The sequence below is a fragment of the Ptiloglossa arizonensis genome, chromosome 2, assembly GCF_051014685.1.
Source record: "Ptiloglossa arizonensis isolate GNS036 chromosome 2, iyPtiAriz1_principal, whole genome shotgun sequence".
NCBI classification, from domain to species: Eukaryota; Metazoa; Arthropoda; class Insecta; order Hymenoptera; family Colletidae; genus Ptiloglossa; species Ptiloglossa arizonensis.
In genome coordinates, this window is record NC_135049.1 from 8,500,019 (window position 1) to 8,516,186 (window position 16,168).

Consider the following 16,168-nt stretch of genomic DNA (forward strand, 5'->3'; position numbering starts at 1 on the left):
GCAATTCGAAAAAGTTTTGTATTTCAAAATCCAATGTATTCTATATGGAGAATTCTATATGAATTGCTGTACTAAGCGTACGCGCTGCAGCCCTCCTACTATTGTAGTTAATTCCCAACTATCAGTTCTTGCTATGATGTCAAATGTTTAAGTGTTAACTCGAGCTCTGTTTACGAGCAGCGACACTTTGTCATTTGTCAACGAGAGACATTATTTGGCATGCCTATACTAAATAGTACTCTCGGAAAAGTACTTTATATGAAATATTAACCAGAAAGCTAGAACGATTTACAGGATACTGAACATTAAATTAAAAAGGAAATTAAGCAAAACAGGCAGATACATCACCACTTTCATCATAATTACATTTACCGTAGAATTGTAATGACAAATAATATTCTTTTTAAAAAACATACCTAAATGCGTATGTCATTCGATCCAGTCTGAGGCATCTCATAATGCATAATCGCTGCAAAGCAGTTTTATTTTTCCAATCTTGTGGGAAAACTTCTCGTTCTGGCGTTTCCGATTCCACAAATTTTTTCCATCTTTTCGCAGCACCCTCTATATCTTTTTCTAAATTATGAAAGTCGTCCATTTGACTCAAATATTTAATTCCACCCCAGCCAACATTTGTTAGAAAATCTACGGGACTGATTAAGTCAGGAATGTATGGAAATCGCAACAGAAAGTCAAGCTCTGATTGTCTTATTTCGTTCGCCTGCATGAAAATCTGAAAAAAATCGAAACGTCGAGTGCAATCTCAATTTGAATAGAATTTTAATTCTTTGTATTGCGATACGAATCACTGATCGAAAAGTATAGCGAAAAAGTAATTGATAGTGTAGTAAAATTTAGTTTGTGTCAAACATGTAGCATGTAGAAAGGAAAAATGAAGCAGTTGACGAGTATGACAGCTGGTATGAAAACCAGAAGGATATCTGCACTATAAACCATACTGATAGTGTAGGCAAAATGGAGATTGATGTCGTGAAGAAAATGTTCATCAGATCAAAGGAACTGTATGGTGTTAAATACATTACATATATTGGAGATGGCGATATTAAAATATACAAAGGCATTTTTTATATTAATCCATATGGTAAAGAAATTACTGTCCGAAAAAGTGAAAACCTAATCAGCACCAAGAGGAAGGTCCCATCTTGGTTCTGAGCTGGAAGATTAGCTTTAAGTATAATTTTGATTGAGATAGTACAAAGAAAAACTTTAAATGCATTTTTCTCAAAATTATCTTTTCTGAAATGGTTGCCATGATATCTCAAGATCTACCTGATCAAATTGGTCATGTATATTCAGCACATGTGTCGCTATAGCTGGTACCTTGACCAAGTCAAAATCATTATTTTTGTATTCTTTTTAACCTGTAAAATTTAAAAATAACCAAGAAAATCGATATTGAAACTTCAAATGCTGCCATTTCTTTAATTATCAATTTTTGCCTATCTTTCTGGTATCTGCTATAGACAATTGCATCCTGATTAAGAATCTTTTTCATTTCTTTGTTTTAAACAAACAGAATGGCTGAAATCATGGTAATCATGAGAACACATTTTTGGTACGCGATCGCATACGGGGCCCTGTACTACCATTAATTTTGACTACTTTTCATTGTATCAATTAATTCATTATTGAAAGAGTAACAAATATATATGCGAAACGCTGATGCAAAATGTTGTATAGTTTCATTGCAAAAAAATAGCAAAGAAAGCGAAAAAAACATACTTTACAGTAGAAGATCCCCTTAAAGGGAGATATCATCCCTTGACCACCGAGTAAAAATTGGAGAAAGCAGTAAAAATGTAGAAGGTTTAAATTTTAGTTTGCTTTTTGTTGTAACAATGTTTGATGAATATTAATAAAGTTATGGAAGATCGAATTTTTTAATTTTTCAGCGGTATTCGAATGGTTTTAATTCGATGGTCAGGGGATTGTATATAAAAAATATAATAAAAAAAAAAAAATGTTACATACGCATAATGAGTTTTAACAGTAACAAGATGTTACAATACAATTTTGTATACTAGATTGCAGAAATCTTAAAAATTTTAAGAGTATACGAAATAAATTATGTACATACAGAGTCTAAAAAATTTACCTGAATGGTCATTTGACAAAGAAACGTCAACTTGTCGTTTTCAAATAATCCTCTGCTGGTATAAATGAAAACCAAATAAGTGATACTATAAGTTAAAAGATGAATACGTTTTTCTAAAGTGTCTACAGTTTCTGCAAATTTAATTGCATTTTGAAAAACGACGCTGAAAGCCTTTAGGGAGAACTGGTAGAGCATATTTATTTTACTGAGGTCGCTTAGAACAAAATATAAAAGGCTGGCTCTGGACGCGACTTTACGATACATTTCTCGAGCTTCGTCTATCTTTACGGCTGTCACTCTAGCTTCGGCCACTTTTATTTCTATGTTTGCAGCAGTTTTCTTGGTGGTCTCCAGATTTGTCACTAGATCAATATCGCTTAAAATATTTGGCCCCGCCGCTGATAATCTTCAAGGAAAAAATTTTTTACAAATATTAGGTTCGTTTTTAGCGAAATGAAGTATAAATTTATGAAATATTAGATAAATTCAACTTAAGAGTGCAGTATTCTCAATTGTATACTGCCAACTTTTCTTCATTCACAATTAAGGGAAAGGGAGTAATTATATAGATTAGAGGATTCAGTTACAATCACATTGGTCTTGACATATGTTCTCAAGGTCACGCACTTGAATAACCACAAGCAATTGTACCGTTTCTTATTTCTAGGTAAAAACTTATTGAGTAGAAAAGTTTGAAAAATGTAGTATTTACATATATGTCGATTAATCTTTCTTATTTTGGCCATTACCAAATTGTCAATACGCTTACAAAAGTCAATCTAAGTCAGTAATGAAAATGAGTCGAAATATTTAAATACTGAAATATATTCCGTATTTAATATTTAAAATTTAAATAATTAAACTTTTCCTGTATTAAGAATTAAATACTTTTTGCAACACAAATGATTCAAAACATTGGAACATGTTTATCACCAGTTCTGTATTATGTGCATTGTTTAAAGTACACCTTTATATGGTTTTCACGATGTAACATGAAAAATTATAAACAATCCCATTCGTGTTATATTTCAAGAGCATCGAAACGTCAAGTAATCATTGAACAGAAAATGGTTTCTCAAAAAATCGTTTACCTGTGTAAAAGATCGTCTTCCAATGCTTTTAATGTAATTTTAAAAGTATTTTGTTGAGTAGTTAACTCTGCCTTCTTCTCTTCCAAGTCAGGCCTTTCCATTTTTACAACATCTCCTAGTAGTTGGTCTTCCAAACCATCTTTTGTTACAGTGAAATTTATAAGAGTCGTCTGTGCTTGTATTTCGGGTTTGTAATGAGGATTACCTAGCTTCGTTTGCAGAATCAGTCGAAAACGATGATCGTAATCTATTTCCTTATCCCAAATTTTGATGGCCCTTAAATAATTAAAATTTCTAATTTATTAAACTTCGTATATTTGTTTATTTCGATAACATATATGTTCTCTTGTGCTTGCATTCGCGTCAATTTAAACTATAATCATATATGTAAAATTAACTAAATGTTAATTTCAAAATAATTATTTATAAATCGATAATTTCAAAATTGTCAAGTTATATGTCAATTGTCTTAGTTTTAAAATAAATTTAAAATAGATTATGTATTTCTATACAATTGGAGCCGCTGAAAACTTGAGGAACTTTTTATGGTTGGCTGAATGGCTTTCGAGTATTGCTGGTCCCGATTTTTTTTACTTTAAAGCGGAAATTATTGTACGAGAGTAGCATAACAAACATTCATGTGTGCTACCATTCCCATGTGTTTTATTTACATGACCATTATATTTGTTCTACTCTGGATATATGTATACATGATGATAAAGGAACAGTACCTTCCTTTCTTTATTAACTCTCTTTTAATGATGGGATCTATGATGGGATCGATCGTTTCCATAATATTTTCAATTAAAACAATTCCTCCATTTGCAATAGAAATTTCGATAAGGGTTAAATAATTCGGTTGTGAAAGCCTAAGTACTTGTAATTCTTCTCCGTATCGATTTTTTATCCATTTTAATCCTTGTGTCTGTGGATCTATCATTAGTGGCCATCTTGTTGAATTCATTAAAATTGTTGCATTTTCGGAAGACATTCTATCAGTTGGTAAACCTTAAGGACATATTTAATTAAAAATTTTGCTACTCGTAAGTATGAATTTGCATAAAATTACTAGGATAATATAAAATATTATCTTATATAATATAATATTATATTATATCTTAAAATTTAATATAAGTGTGTTCTTTCAGTTTTTTAAAGAATTATTATAGGCAGTATAAAAATAGCGTGGAGCTCTGATGAATAGTAAGGAATACAATTAAGTGTCAATGAGTTGGCTTTTAGTAATGTCTGTATACATACTAACTGTGTATCTTGTAATCATAACAGGGCATCAATGCTACTTTTTGTACATCTTGCTAAGCCTTAAATGTTACAAAGGCGATATTGCAGATTTTGACAAGTGGAACAGCGAGTGTTATGCGAATTTATTACAGCATTGGGGTGATGAAATAAAAAAAAAAAAACGGCAGCATTTGGTGATAAAGGTTTTGTTTCATCGAGACAATATACCAGTTCATACATCCGTCATTGCGACGGCCAAAATCAATGAGTTAAAGTTCGAATTACTTTCTCATGCATCTTATTCGTCAGATTTAGCCCCCTCGGATTATTTTCAGTGTACAAACTTACAAAAATGGTTCAGTGGTAAAAGATTTGCCAATAATGAAGAGACGAAGTCTGCGATTGATGGCTATTTTGCAGAGCTTAACGGTTCTCACTATAAATAGGGTATCGAAGCTATTGAACATCGTTGGGAAAAGTATATCGATCCAGAAGGAGGCTATGCAGAGAAATAAAGATATTTTTTCCCAAATTTGTTGTTTTCTTTATTAGGTTAAGTACTCCTGAGATAATCAAATAACCGATGAGTAAAAGATAATCAAAAACCGATAAATAAAGATCGCTGAAAATTGGGGTTCCATATTAACTGTTAATTTTATAGAAATATTACTAAATGTTTGCACCTTCATTATTCCATTGAGCAATTTGCGCATCATCGGATAATAAAGTTAAAATGTCCAAATCAGCAGTTCTTGGTATTTTCACTTCCAAATTCTCCAAAAACGGCAACCATTTGTCATTCATTAAGTCGGTTCTATATTTTCGTGTGAAGCATCCCATGTATGAAAGAAATGCCGTGACCAAGAGAATATCACCTGGTATCGTTATTCGTGAACTTTTTAATCTAAATAAATTAAATATATGCGAAAATGAAGTATACAATTATTAAATGTCAGAGAATCTAATTTTAATCTAGTAAATGAAATTTGTTCATTATTTACATTTATTTTAATCTGTTTGATACTAATTTCCAAACTGAATCACTTTGAATTCTCATTACTTTGAAACACTAACAACTCATGATATCAGTAATTTAATTTAAAAGATAAACGAAAAAGAAATGATTGGAACTAACGTTAGTACGGTTTCGGTCCATCGAATTTTCTCGGACGCCAAACCATTTACCAGTCTATTTGCAAGATCAATTGTTAACGCAGTAGCGTCAGCTTCATCTTGACACTTTTGCTTCTCTTCGAGCGCAGCATTCATTCTATCCCCTAGGATATCGAGCATATTTTGTAATTCCTACAAATCAAAATTACAATAATTTTAATAATATCTTTATTAGCCACTAAATTAATTTTTAAATACATCAAAGAGTTAGGCGTAAAAGTTAGATACGTTAAAGTTAGTGGAAATTAGAAACCCTCGCTAAGTAGAATAAAGATATTTGTAATACAGTTAAATTAACTTGACATTATTTGCGATGTTTCAACCTTTCTATCCTTTCAAAACTATCCGTTTAAACCTTTATTTTGGATATAAAAAATAAAGAGTCAGTTATTATACTCCATCCAACGAGACGAGGCAAAAGATAAGGCGACTGTACGTAATTTAGCAAACCTTACACAGAATTTTAGCAAACCTTAAATATTTAGAAAGTAGGAACTACATTAATGTAAAAATATTCGTTGATAATATAAATATATATAAATAATGAAATAAATAATAGCACATACACACACACACACAAACACAAAAGTAGGTTATAAAAAAACTTCTTTACATTTTGAATTCGATTTATTGATTGTAAATTTAAAATTACATAAAGTTTAACTCGTGTCTGAATCCGAAGAATCAAAATCATTTACATTTATAATAAATAACACCAAAGTATTTTCGATAGTATCATCTAATATCCAAAATTTATTTTCCACTTTAGTGATAACACGATTTATACACTTCCTTCAATTATCCACTGCAACTGCGTTTACTGCCTCATAAAATAAATTTTTCATATCAGCAACTGTACAATGCATATTTCTTGTTATCACATAACTTTTAATTTGTGCCAATATGAATTCTATAGGATTCAGTTTACAATGTTAAGACCGGAACCTTATAGTTATATTTTTTATTCTCGCAACTTCGTCAACTGTGTAAATATTATTTATTATTTTGCTATATCTTTTTAATAATTTATGAAGTAAGCTCCTTTTAAAGTTGGAAAAAGAAGAATCAGCATTAATAGTTTCCAATATTTTATTAATAATGTATAGTTCACATTGACGGAAAAATTAATGAACTACATCTCTTAGCGCCTCTTTGTCAAAGTCTACTTTGTCTTAAATTTTTGGTCGATTCTTGGATCTCTTCGGAGACAATATCTCTTCTGACACATATTCTGTTTCAATTCTATTGATTGATCTATATTGCAATAAAACTATTGCAAAAGTAAATAATATATTCCCAAATTTGTCGAAAATGTAATGTACATACATGTAATTTTACTTTTAATTATTTCTTACTTGTTCTTTAAAAATATTCAAAACAATATGTTTCTCATTTGCAATAGACATTTAAATATTTCTCCGTTTATGTTCAGAGTCCGAAGACGACATAGCAAACGTAGAATTTAATAAACACAACAAAAAGCAGCACTAATAACAGTTACAAAAAAATAACGATAACACGAGAATAACGAATACAACAAGCATAGATAACAAACAAAGAATAATTATCCCGTAAAGAAGGCAAAAAACGCAACCATAGACTTCGAAAACTAACCATATTCTGAAATCTTCCCCGACACTTTTAGCATACTCCTTTCATGGAAATTGTGACGGTGACGATGTTGTCTATCATGGACGTTGACAGCGGCGACACTGCAATCGCAAACACGGGAAGGATACGCGGAGGGGGCGTGGATGCCGGTAAATAATCACGCCTTGGCTCCTCCTCCAACCCAACCTCAACCACTGCAGCGCGACACAGGACTTAATGTGCTTGGTTCTCGCGGAGGGAGGGGGTGACTTGGCAGTCGCTGGCAAGCCGTACCGCCTCCGTAACCATCTGTTTTAATTGGGGGCGTGGGCGGTTTGGTGGCGATTGTATGAAAGGGTGGTGACTACTCCTCTCCGTGCTCCCTGCTGGAGTGTGGTGTGGGATTCGTCGTTCTCGAGTGGGGAGCGATCGCTGCCCAACTGGACAGTGGACTTCGACTTTCGGATTATTAATCGGGGGTCGGAGCTGACGTGCCAAGGAGGGAATTACCCGCTGTTGGCACTGCCCAGCGGACCAGAACACACCGTACCACACTTTGGAGGCGTACTCCGCCTGGGTGTCTCGTCAACCCCCTCTCAGCGAGAATGTTCCCTGTGCCCTCCCGAGGGCGTGCGAGAACGGCCATCATGGTGGGTTTTATTGGATAGGTCCCGCATCCGGTGCACTATAATCAGGTGCGGGGAATCTCACACTCGCTCCACTCCCTCTTTAAGGGCTCTGAGGACTCTTTCGAAGATATCCTCCACGTAAAAAAGTAGGGCTCTCAGTGAAAACCTAGTACAAATTTGTCTCTGAATTTTATTTTTTTTTGTCTCGTCTTGTTGGACAAAGTATACGATAGCTACATATGTTGAAACGCAGGAATTGACAGTATTACGAATTAATGCTGTTACAGGTTAATACTTCCTAACAAATGAGTATACACAAATCGCAGTGTGGGAAGTCAACAAGTTCCGTTGTATTAAATTTAACGTAATATATATTACAATAAAGAATTTGATTGTTTGGCTAACAATTAATCCAATTATTCTTGTTCTGTTCATAAAAATCTACGACTAAACGAAATTTTTGTGAAATTAAATTTAAGCTATTTTGTATAAAAAATGTCGAAGCATTGACGGCTACTATTTTACGATTAGTGTATATTCATTTACCCCTACATTTTACTTCTGGGTCAATTCAAAGAGTTATTATTCTGATCGTAATTTTTTTAATAATAAATTGTGTATTTTTAGTATCGTAATAAATAAAATTATAACAAATTATGTAAAGGAAAGAGATGTGCATATACATATAATAGTAATAGAAAATTTTAAGTTTTAGTATAGAATTTTGTATTGTATATATATATGTAGATGTTAAATTTAAGAAATATTTACTGCTAATCGTGCTCTCAAGGCATTCAAGTGATCCATAGCAGCTTTTAACTCAGCATTAGCTTGCGCAAGTGCGGTTCTCAATGGCTTCACGGTTTCATTAATATAATAGAATACTATTATGTTTTTTACCCAGCTGCAAAGCCCTGCAGCTGCCTGAGATTTTGAGTAAATGATCTCTGGTTCAAATTCTAAAAGTGTTTCAATTTCGTTAGAGTGTACACTAATTTACATACAAGAACATATTTATAAATGGATACTATGTGACAAAATTTCGTTTGTCGTTGGCAAATATTTACGATTTTTTTTTATGATAATATATCTTTCTAAATATCTACAATCTTAGCTTAATTCTTACTGGAAGTAAGGATTCTGGCAAGTTAAGAGATAAAGTCATTACAAATGTGGCCATTTTACCTTATACCTATGTAATATTCAACCTAAAATTTACTAGGAGTAAAACTATAATCTATTGTAGAATTACCAAAAGCCTATCTTTCCTGTACTATCTTTTTACTCTATAAGCAATAAAATTGAGTCCGTCTAATTGCTCTGGTTGGCATTATACATTCTTAAAGAACATAACAGGAAACTGAATACTTGAGAGAGAGAGAGAGAGATGCATTCTGAATTTTCTCTACTTGTAAAGTATGATATTATAATGAAACAATAATCAACTGATTTATACGAACCTTTGTTATTAATGTAGGGTTGAATAGCTTTGATAATTTCAGGATGAATGTTCTCTTTATCATAATTTCGAAGCTGTGATAGAAATGTGTCCACACTTCCCATCATTATCTTGCATACTTTCCAACTTCTGTCCTTTGGGATTTTTCCTCTTGGAGCAAACAATACGAGAACGGCTGCACATACCATCGCTACTTGTTCTGGTGGTGTTCCAAAGGACTTTAATTCAGTCAAATTGTTCTGTGAAATTAATGGTAGTTTAATAATGATATAAGAACAAAATTATTTTATCATTATAATTATTGTAAAAGGTGTAAAATGAATTAACAAATATAAGAAAGTCGAAGAAATTAACTTTATAATTGGTCTTATTTTTTAGAGTATTCTACATAAGAGAAGGTGGAAAAGGATCATGTTATAAAAACGTGCAGTATATCTAACTATTTCTTGGTGATTTTAGGTTCGTTATAGGATATAATAGGTTGTTCAATAAGTTTTGTCGTTCGATAAAAAACAGTAATTATTAGGTTGCTCAATAAGTTTTATCGAAGATAAATTCCGACCCTGTAAACTTATATAAGTTACATAATATGTAATTGATTTATCTGTTGAGTTGGTCCTGTACTTTCATCAATAACTAGTTGAATACGACGAAAATTGTGTCTCATTTGTCAGTAGAGATGAGGAAGAAGAGCCTAAGAACTTTTATAATAGTACACTATTATAAAAGTTTATAAATCATGTTTTGTGTAATTAAGTTTACTAAATTACAAGAATTGAATAAGAAATATCATCATACTGTAATGCTACATACATAGCTTTACAAACTTTTCTTTATAAGCGATAGTCTTAACGAAAAATTCACCTGAATCGCATTTGAGGGAGATAATGCAATAATCTTTTTCTAATAAATGATGTATGCGACCATCTGCATGGTCCCCTCAGAAAGGACTAACGAGATATAATGTTGAACTAAAATGTCACTCTGTAATTTGACAATCTAATTTCTTGTGTAAATATATATTTGAAACATAATATTTTTGTGCGCTTTGGAACTCTCAATTATTTAAATTCTCATCGGGTTGATTTTAACTCCTGATCGAGATCGAGCTCGCAGCATAACAGCAAGATGGCAATAACATAGTTCGTGAAATCTACACTATAGTATTTATTTATTACAAGGGCCAGAAATTGTAACTTAACTTGGCAACGAACTCTTTTTATTATTGTGTACAGTGTATAGTTAGAATGATTTCGAATATTGTGCGGAGTACGTTATTGCATATAAAAAACAAGGACGATCGCTTTCCCATAACCAATTTTCATATTTAACCATTGCACTTGTGATGGACGGGTTCAGTAAGAATAACTTTTATTACTGTCGTATTTAAATATACACTACCCATGAATTACTAGTCTGTTTTATAATATTCATGTAATGATGTCAATATTTCGAAAATTCATATACTTTATAGTTTTCAATGATATCTTACCTTATTTAAAGTGTCAAGTGCAGCCTCAGCTTGTCGAACAGCAGGTTCTGCTCTCACTAAATCCTCATCACAACGTTTTTGTTTTTCTGCTACCGTTTCTTTTATTTCTGCTATCTTTGCTTCTTCTTCAGACACTATAAATAAAGAAATAAATATAAATACACACACACACACGCACGGTGTTTCTTGAGCATTTAAATCCTCTTTTTAAGGTACTTCTTTTGAGATGATCTTGAATTGAGAAATTCAGGTACAATCAATAAAAACGGTAATAAATGGAAAATTGTTTTAATTCAACTTATGTATTGATAGTAACGTTAGAGCTATCAAGCTGATAAGTTTATTAGAGAAAAATAAGTTTATCGTATAAATTTAACGATAACAAAGTTATTACTTGTGCTATTACAATAAATCGTATCATTTTAAATAATACAGCTTGTAACAGCACGGTACAATTTGAAAAGCAAACGAATAACAGTCAGGAACAACGAATATGATATGGTTAAAGTAGTACAAAGTAGTGTGTAAAGATTTATTTTTTTACATCAAGAAATAAAAGACAATTGATAAATAAAACTACTTTGTACTACTTTAACCATATCATTATCAATCAACACTATCTTGAACAGGCACAACTAAAACTAGAATACACGTTAACCAAATCGTATTTAATTGTTTGTGAAGTTGGAACAACTTCAACATCCACGGAAGATTTCAGTTCATTCTTGATGGTGTCTCATGTTACAAGTCACACAGGTTGTCGCGCTTACAGTTCGCAAGTTTCTTGCAAAATTTAATAGTATTGTTCAAAATAAAAAATATTATGCAGGGTTAGCGTTTTGGGGATATAATGAAGATTTATCTAGAAGGAACGAGACTGCTAAGGGCCATTTCGAATGTGGAGTTGTAGGAATATTTCAAACAATGGAAACGACACTGGATTAAATGTGTAAGCTCTAATGAGAACTAATTTAAATGTGACAATGTAGATTTTACCGAAGATTAAAATAAATAATTTTTATTAAAAAGAATGTTATGAAATAATGAATTTTTCTGTTTAGTAATGAATATTTTAGTTTGTTAACATCTGTTACTGTACCAATAGCCTTCTCGGTTTCCGCTTTGGCGTTTTCAGTTCGAACTTCAGCAAGGATTTTGTCTGCAATTTCATTCTTCTTTTTTAACTCAATTTCTTGGGCTGCTAGGACAACTCTCAATTCACCGACCTATCAATCATAATTACAATGATATGTAAATATACTAATTTAATTATTTTATAAGGAAATTTTTAAAATTTGTCAAGTACAGTGTTCTCGCACCAGTGGACTCATAAACAGTGCAGCCGCATAAATACCGCGGTGATAATTATGTTTATCATGTTTGTGTTCACAGTTACGTTATCGATCAATTGATGACGATGACCACTGTAGCCTAGTATTTTAATTTTGTTTATAGCTTGTTCAGACGATCTGGTCTTTTGATCTATCTGGATATTTTGCTATATCGATAATAACCAAAGGCAGCATGCAATTTCTGCATTTTTGAGCTCTCAAACATACAAATTAACCAATTTACTGTGATAGTGATATATAATGAGATCTATAAGAGCACAATAAGATTTGCAAAACTCTTATGGGCAGTTTATTTTTAGTTTTCAGTGAGTTAATAAGAATGTTTTTTCGTAAATTATTCTTGTTGCTGAAGTCTACTATAATATCATTAGGAATACAAACCGGATGTTTCATTGACAGTAAAATGACTATTGGATATGCATTCTCATAAGTCCATGGCACAGAAAATAGCTGAGATTCGCTACAATACTGTTAGAGGAAAGGTAAGAATTTAATCAGTGGGAAAGTATTCTTGACCTTACAATAAAAGTTGACTTTTACTTTAGCTGCTATGGAAACAACTGCAAATTTCGCGGTTGCAAATTTCCGCTGCTTGTTTTGTATTATTAAAAATGATCCACTGGTGCAAACAATATTAAAGTATACGCATAATAGAAGTTTCTGGTATACATTTTTGAGTTTGTTAACATGTTATTAGTATCTATTGCGTTTATAGAAACAATGGCAAATAATTAAAAGTATAAACATTAGTAGTAGGCACTTACTTGACCAGCGCAGGATTCTAACTTATCTAAACCATTTGTCAGTCTCTCTATTATTGCATTTATATCATAGGTTCTTGCCACGAGCAACTTTGAATACAACGAAATTTGTTCCAAAAATGACTTTGGAGTTGTATAATTGTATCTCCTTTCGATTTGTAAATAAAGAGCGGAAATATCGTTGACACTAGTATGCACGAATGACATGAACAAAGAAGCTGATTTTTTATACTCTTTTGGAAGATCATCTACCTCCTGCAATTAATAACAATGACTTTACTGAACAATGACAAAGTAACGGATTAGTAAAAAATCGTATTTATAAGACAACAAATACGAATAGGTATATTAGGAAAAAATGTGTACCCACGAAGAAATCAATTTTGCTGTCATATTTACGTATTCCAATATAATTTACAGTTAAAAAGTGCACTTTGTTTTATTTCAATTCATTCAAGAACATAGTCGGTACTTTTATTCGTGGAATGATTTCTCAAATTTCCTATTAGATTTCCAATAAGTAAACTAATATTTTCTTACTTGCAAGAATTTAGTGGAAACCGATCTTAAAGCTTCTAGGGGCCAACTTTGAAACCAATGGATTGAAGTGTTGTTTACGATAGCCGGGAATTGTCTGGATCTGTTCCGTAATGTTGGGCCAACAGGAGAAAAGCAAAGGATACACTTTAATCGATTTCGAACTCGATCGATAAAAAACTTCCAGCAGTTTTCGTTACTGTCTATCATTCCAGTTTGTTTCACCTAATTTGTATCAATATGTGATTATACAGTGACGTTAATTATAAACATAGAAGTAATGTGTGAATAGAATTCAAATATTTACATAATATGTCAATTGAAATCTCGATAAAACTATATTTTTCCATAACATAAAAGAAAAAATTCGAAATTTATTGCTTATTGTGTGCAACTTATTTTATTGATAATATTCACTATACATTATGGAATACTTCAATAATTTGTCCTTGTACAAAAATTGTAAATACCAGGTTTTTTGAAAGCTCTGTTCCATTGCTAATTACCAATTGAATTAGCCTGGTCCAGAAACCATTCAGGGACTGCAGCTTTCTATACTTGCTGCAGTACGAGTTTAATGAACCCAAAGTACCTGATACTAATCTTACCGTAAGACTCATGTTGGTTGTCACAATGACTCATTCACAATTCCTTTGTCTGGTTTTGTGAATGGTATACGACGGCAGGAGAAACGATGGTTTTGGCTTAATAGCGTGGACTGCGAGAATGACAACTCTATAAATTGCCCCCAATCCTAAGCTATGGTGTGGCTAGGAAAGGGGGCTCTTAAGCGGTCACTTTTGGCATACCTGCCAACTCCCCAGTGTATTTAGGTTTACCTGGGTATGATTCTGTCTATGTAGACTTATATTTTGACCACATTCGTGGGCACAATATAGAACTAAAAATTATTTTTGCAAGAGTAGCGATGAGGGGGTGGGCCCGATTTGGCCGAGGGCCAATACGGGTTCCCGGAGGGCCGGTTGACGACCCTCTTACCCTTAAGTACTACCATCTACCTATGATCGTTCTAATGATTTTTACATCTACCTGTGTATTTTAATGCACGTATAGAATTGTGGATTGAGCGAGATAGAACATTAAAAATTACCTCATTTCTTACGGAATTCACAATATTATCGATGTCTTCGTCAGCGAACAATTCCGAAACTTCACCAAAGGCAAGCATATCGTTTATAAGTACCAAGAATCTTTCATCCGAAACGTGAGAATCGGTCATCAAGAAAGTAATTCCGATTCCTTTCAATCCAGATTTCATATATAAACTGGCTAGATCGGTTCGTAAGTCAGTCATTGAATACCCTGTTTTCAACTGTATTTGGAAAACCTGCACAGAGTTAACAAATAGATTTTCAGTTCAGAAATTTTCATGTTCTGAAATTGAATAGATCTAAACGATTGAAAATTTAAAAAAGAATTAAATATCTAACATTTTACAGTTCATTTTATGCTACAGGGCGTTTATAAAAAGCGGTTCAAAACTTTTCAGAAAGTAATCGCTAATCACTTTCACTCTCGTCTGAGATAGAGAAGATATTTGGAAAATACTATGAGTGTACGTTTTGATCCACTTTTGAAAAATACCTTATATAAAGTTCTGGTATATTGGTATCGCGCTCTTTAAATATTTTAAATCGTTCTTGAATTTTATTAGAAGGAAAACAAATATTGGAAAAGTATAGAATCATTACCTGTAGAGGGTTACATTATTTCGATTAAAACTTAAAAATGAAATAATTAGTTATTACATTAATAAATTGTATATATTTTTCATCGAATTTAAAATTAATTCTGTTTTAACATTTCGAAATTAATATCATTTTAATTATAATAATATGGCAACTCAATTTTGGTTTAATTGAACTTAACTCCATATTGATTAGAATAAAATGTTAACGAAAGTTTTAGAAATGGTTTTTGCAAAAGCACCTCTAAGCCTGATATGAAGGATGCAAGTGTGGAAAGAGATTGTTTTCCGGATCCTCCTACTCCTACCAGAAGTGCATTTCCTCTTGGCAACTCCAAAATACGATTTATTTGACACAGCTGATACATTGCATCGGCGAATAAAACTAAATTCATTGCTGATACCTGATTCAAAATATAAAGTGCCAAATTACAGTCTAATGTATAATAGTTATAAAATAATAAAGATACAAATTAAAACATTAGAAAACTTAAAAAGGGTATTCTCGTTTGGAGAATAAAAAGATTGATTAATTGTTTTCGTTCTTAGTAGCAATTAACTTTGGACAGAACGCAAAATTATAATATTTTCTGATTTAAGAAACAAGAAATAAAGATATTTAGAGATATAAAAGATAGATATCGAACGCATCAAAAGAAGTAAGAATTGCTGATTAATGTAAAAAGAAAACGGGCTTATGTGAACTTTATGTAGACGAAGGTACTTTTTATTATCAAGGACTGGTATATTTTTCTCCAAACCGTGTTCTTCAAATTAAAATTTTATCGAAATGTGAATAAATATGGAGACAAAATGAAAAAGTTTTTGTCTTGTGTTTAATTCTTTAATTTTCAAAATATTGTACTCAACGGATCACTGAAAAAAAAAGCACTGCACTCCATGAGAATACTTTCTTAAGAAATACGTTTATTATTTGATATTAGATTGTTTTATAATTTGTTAATGAATTTCTCTTTTTAGTCATTGGTTTTCCATTTTGTCAATCTTGAAGAAAATT

General features: G+C 32.0%; 1 protein-coding gene across 1 annotated transcript in view; it reads right to left on the reverse strand.

Annotated features, from left to right (window-relative positions):
* Positions 1-16,168, reverse strand: part of LOC143154785 (dynein beta chain, ciliary) — a 71,823-nt gene that overhangs the window by 8,865 nt on the left and 46,790 nt on the right. Inside the window, exons 52-65 of the mRNA XM_076326747.1 lie at positions 15,393-15,554; positions 14,554-14,790; positions 13,446-13,667; positions 12,909-13,160; positions 11,892-12,018; positions 10,793-10,926; positions 9,302-9,539; positions 8,613-8,800; positions 5,585-5,754; positions 5,133-5,353; positions 3,939-4,215; positions 3,208-3,483; positions 2,117-2,522; positions 417-733 (exon numbers count right to left, since the gene is read on the reverse strand). Of these exons, the coding sequence (XP_076182862.1) occupies positions 417-733; positions 2,117-2,522; positions 3,208-3,483; positions 3,939-4,215; positions 5,133-5,353; positions 5,585-5,754; positions 8,613-8,800; positions 9,302-9,539; positions 10,793-10,926; positions 11,892-12,018; positions 12,909-13,160; positions 13,446-13,667; positions 14,554-14,790; positions 15,393-15,554 (3,227 nt within the window). The remainder of the gene's footprint in view (positions 1-416; positions 734-2,116; positions 2,523-3,207; positions 3,484-3,938; positions 4,216-5,132; positions 5,354-5,584; positions 5,755-8,612; positions 8,801-9,301; positions 9,540-10,792; positions 10,927-11,891; positions 12,019-12,908; positions 13,161-13,445; positions 13,668-14,553; positions 14,791-15,392; positions 15,555-16,168) is intronic.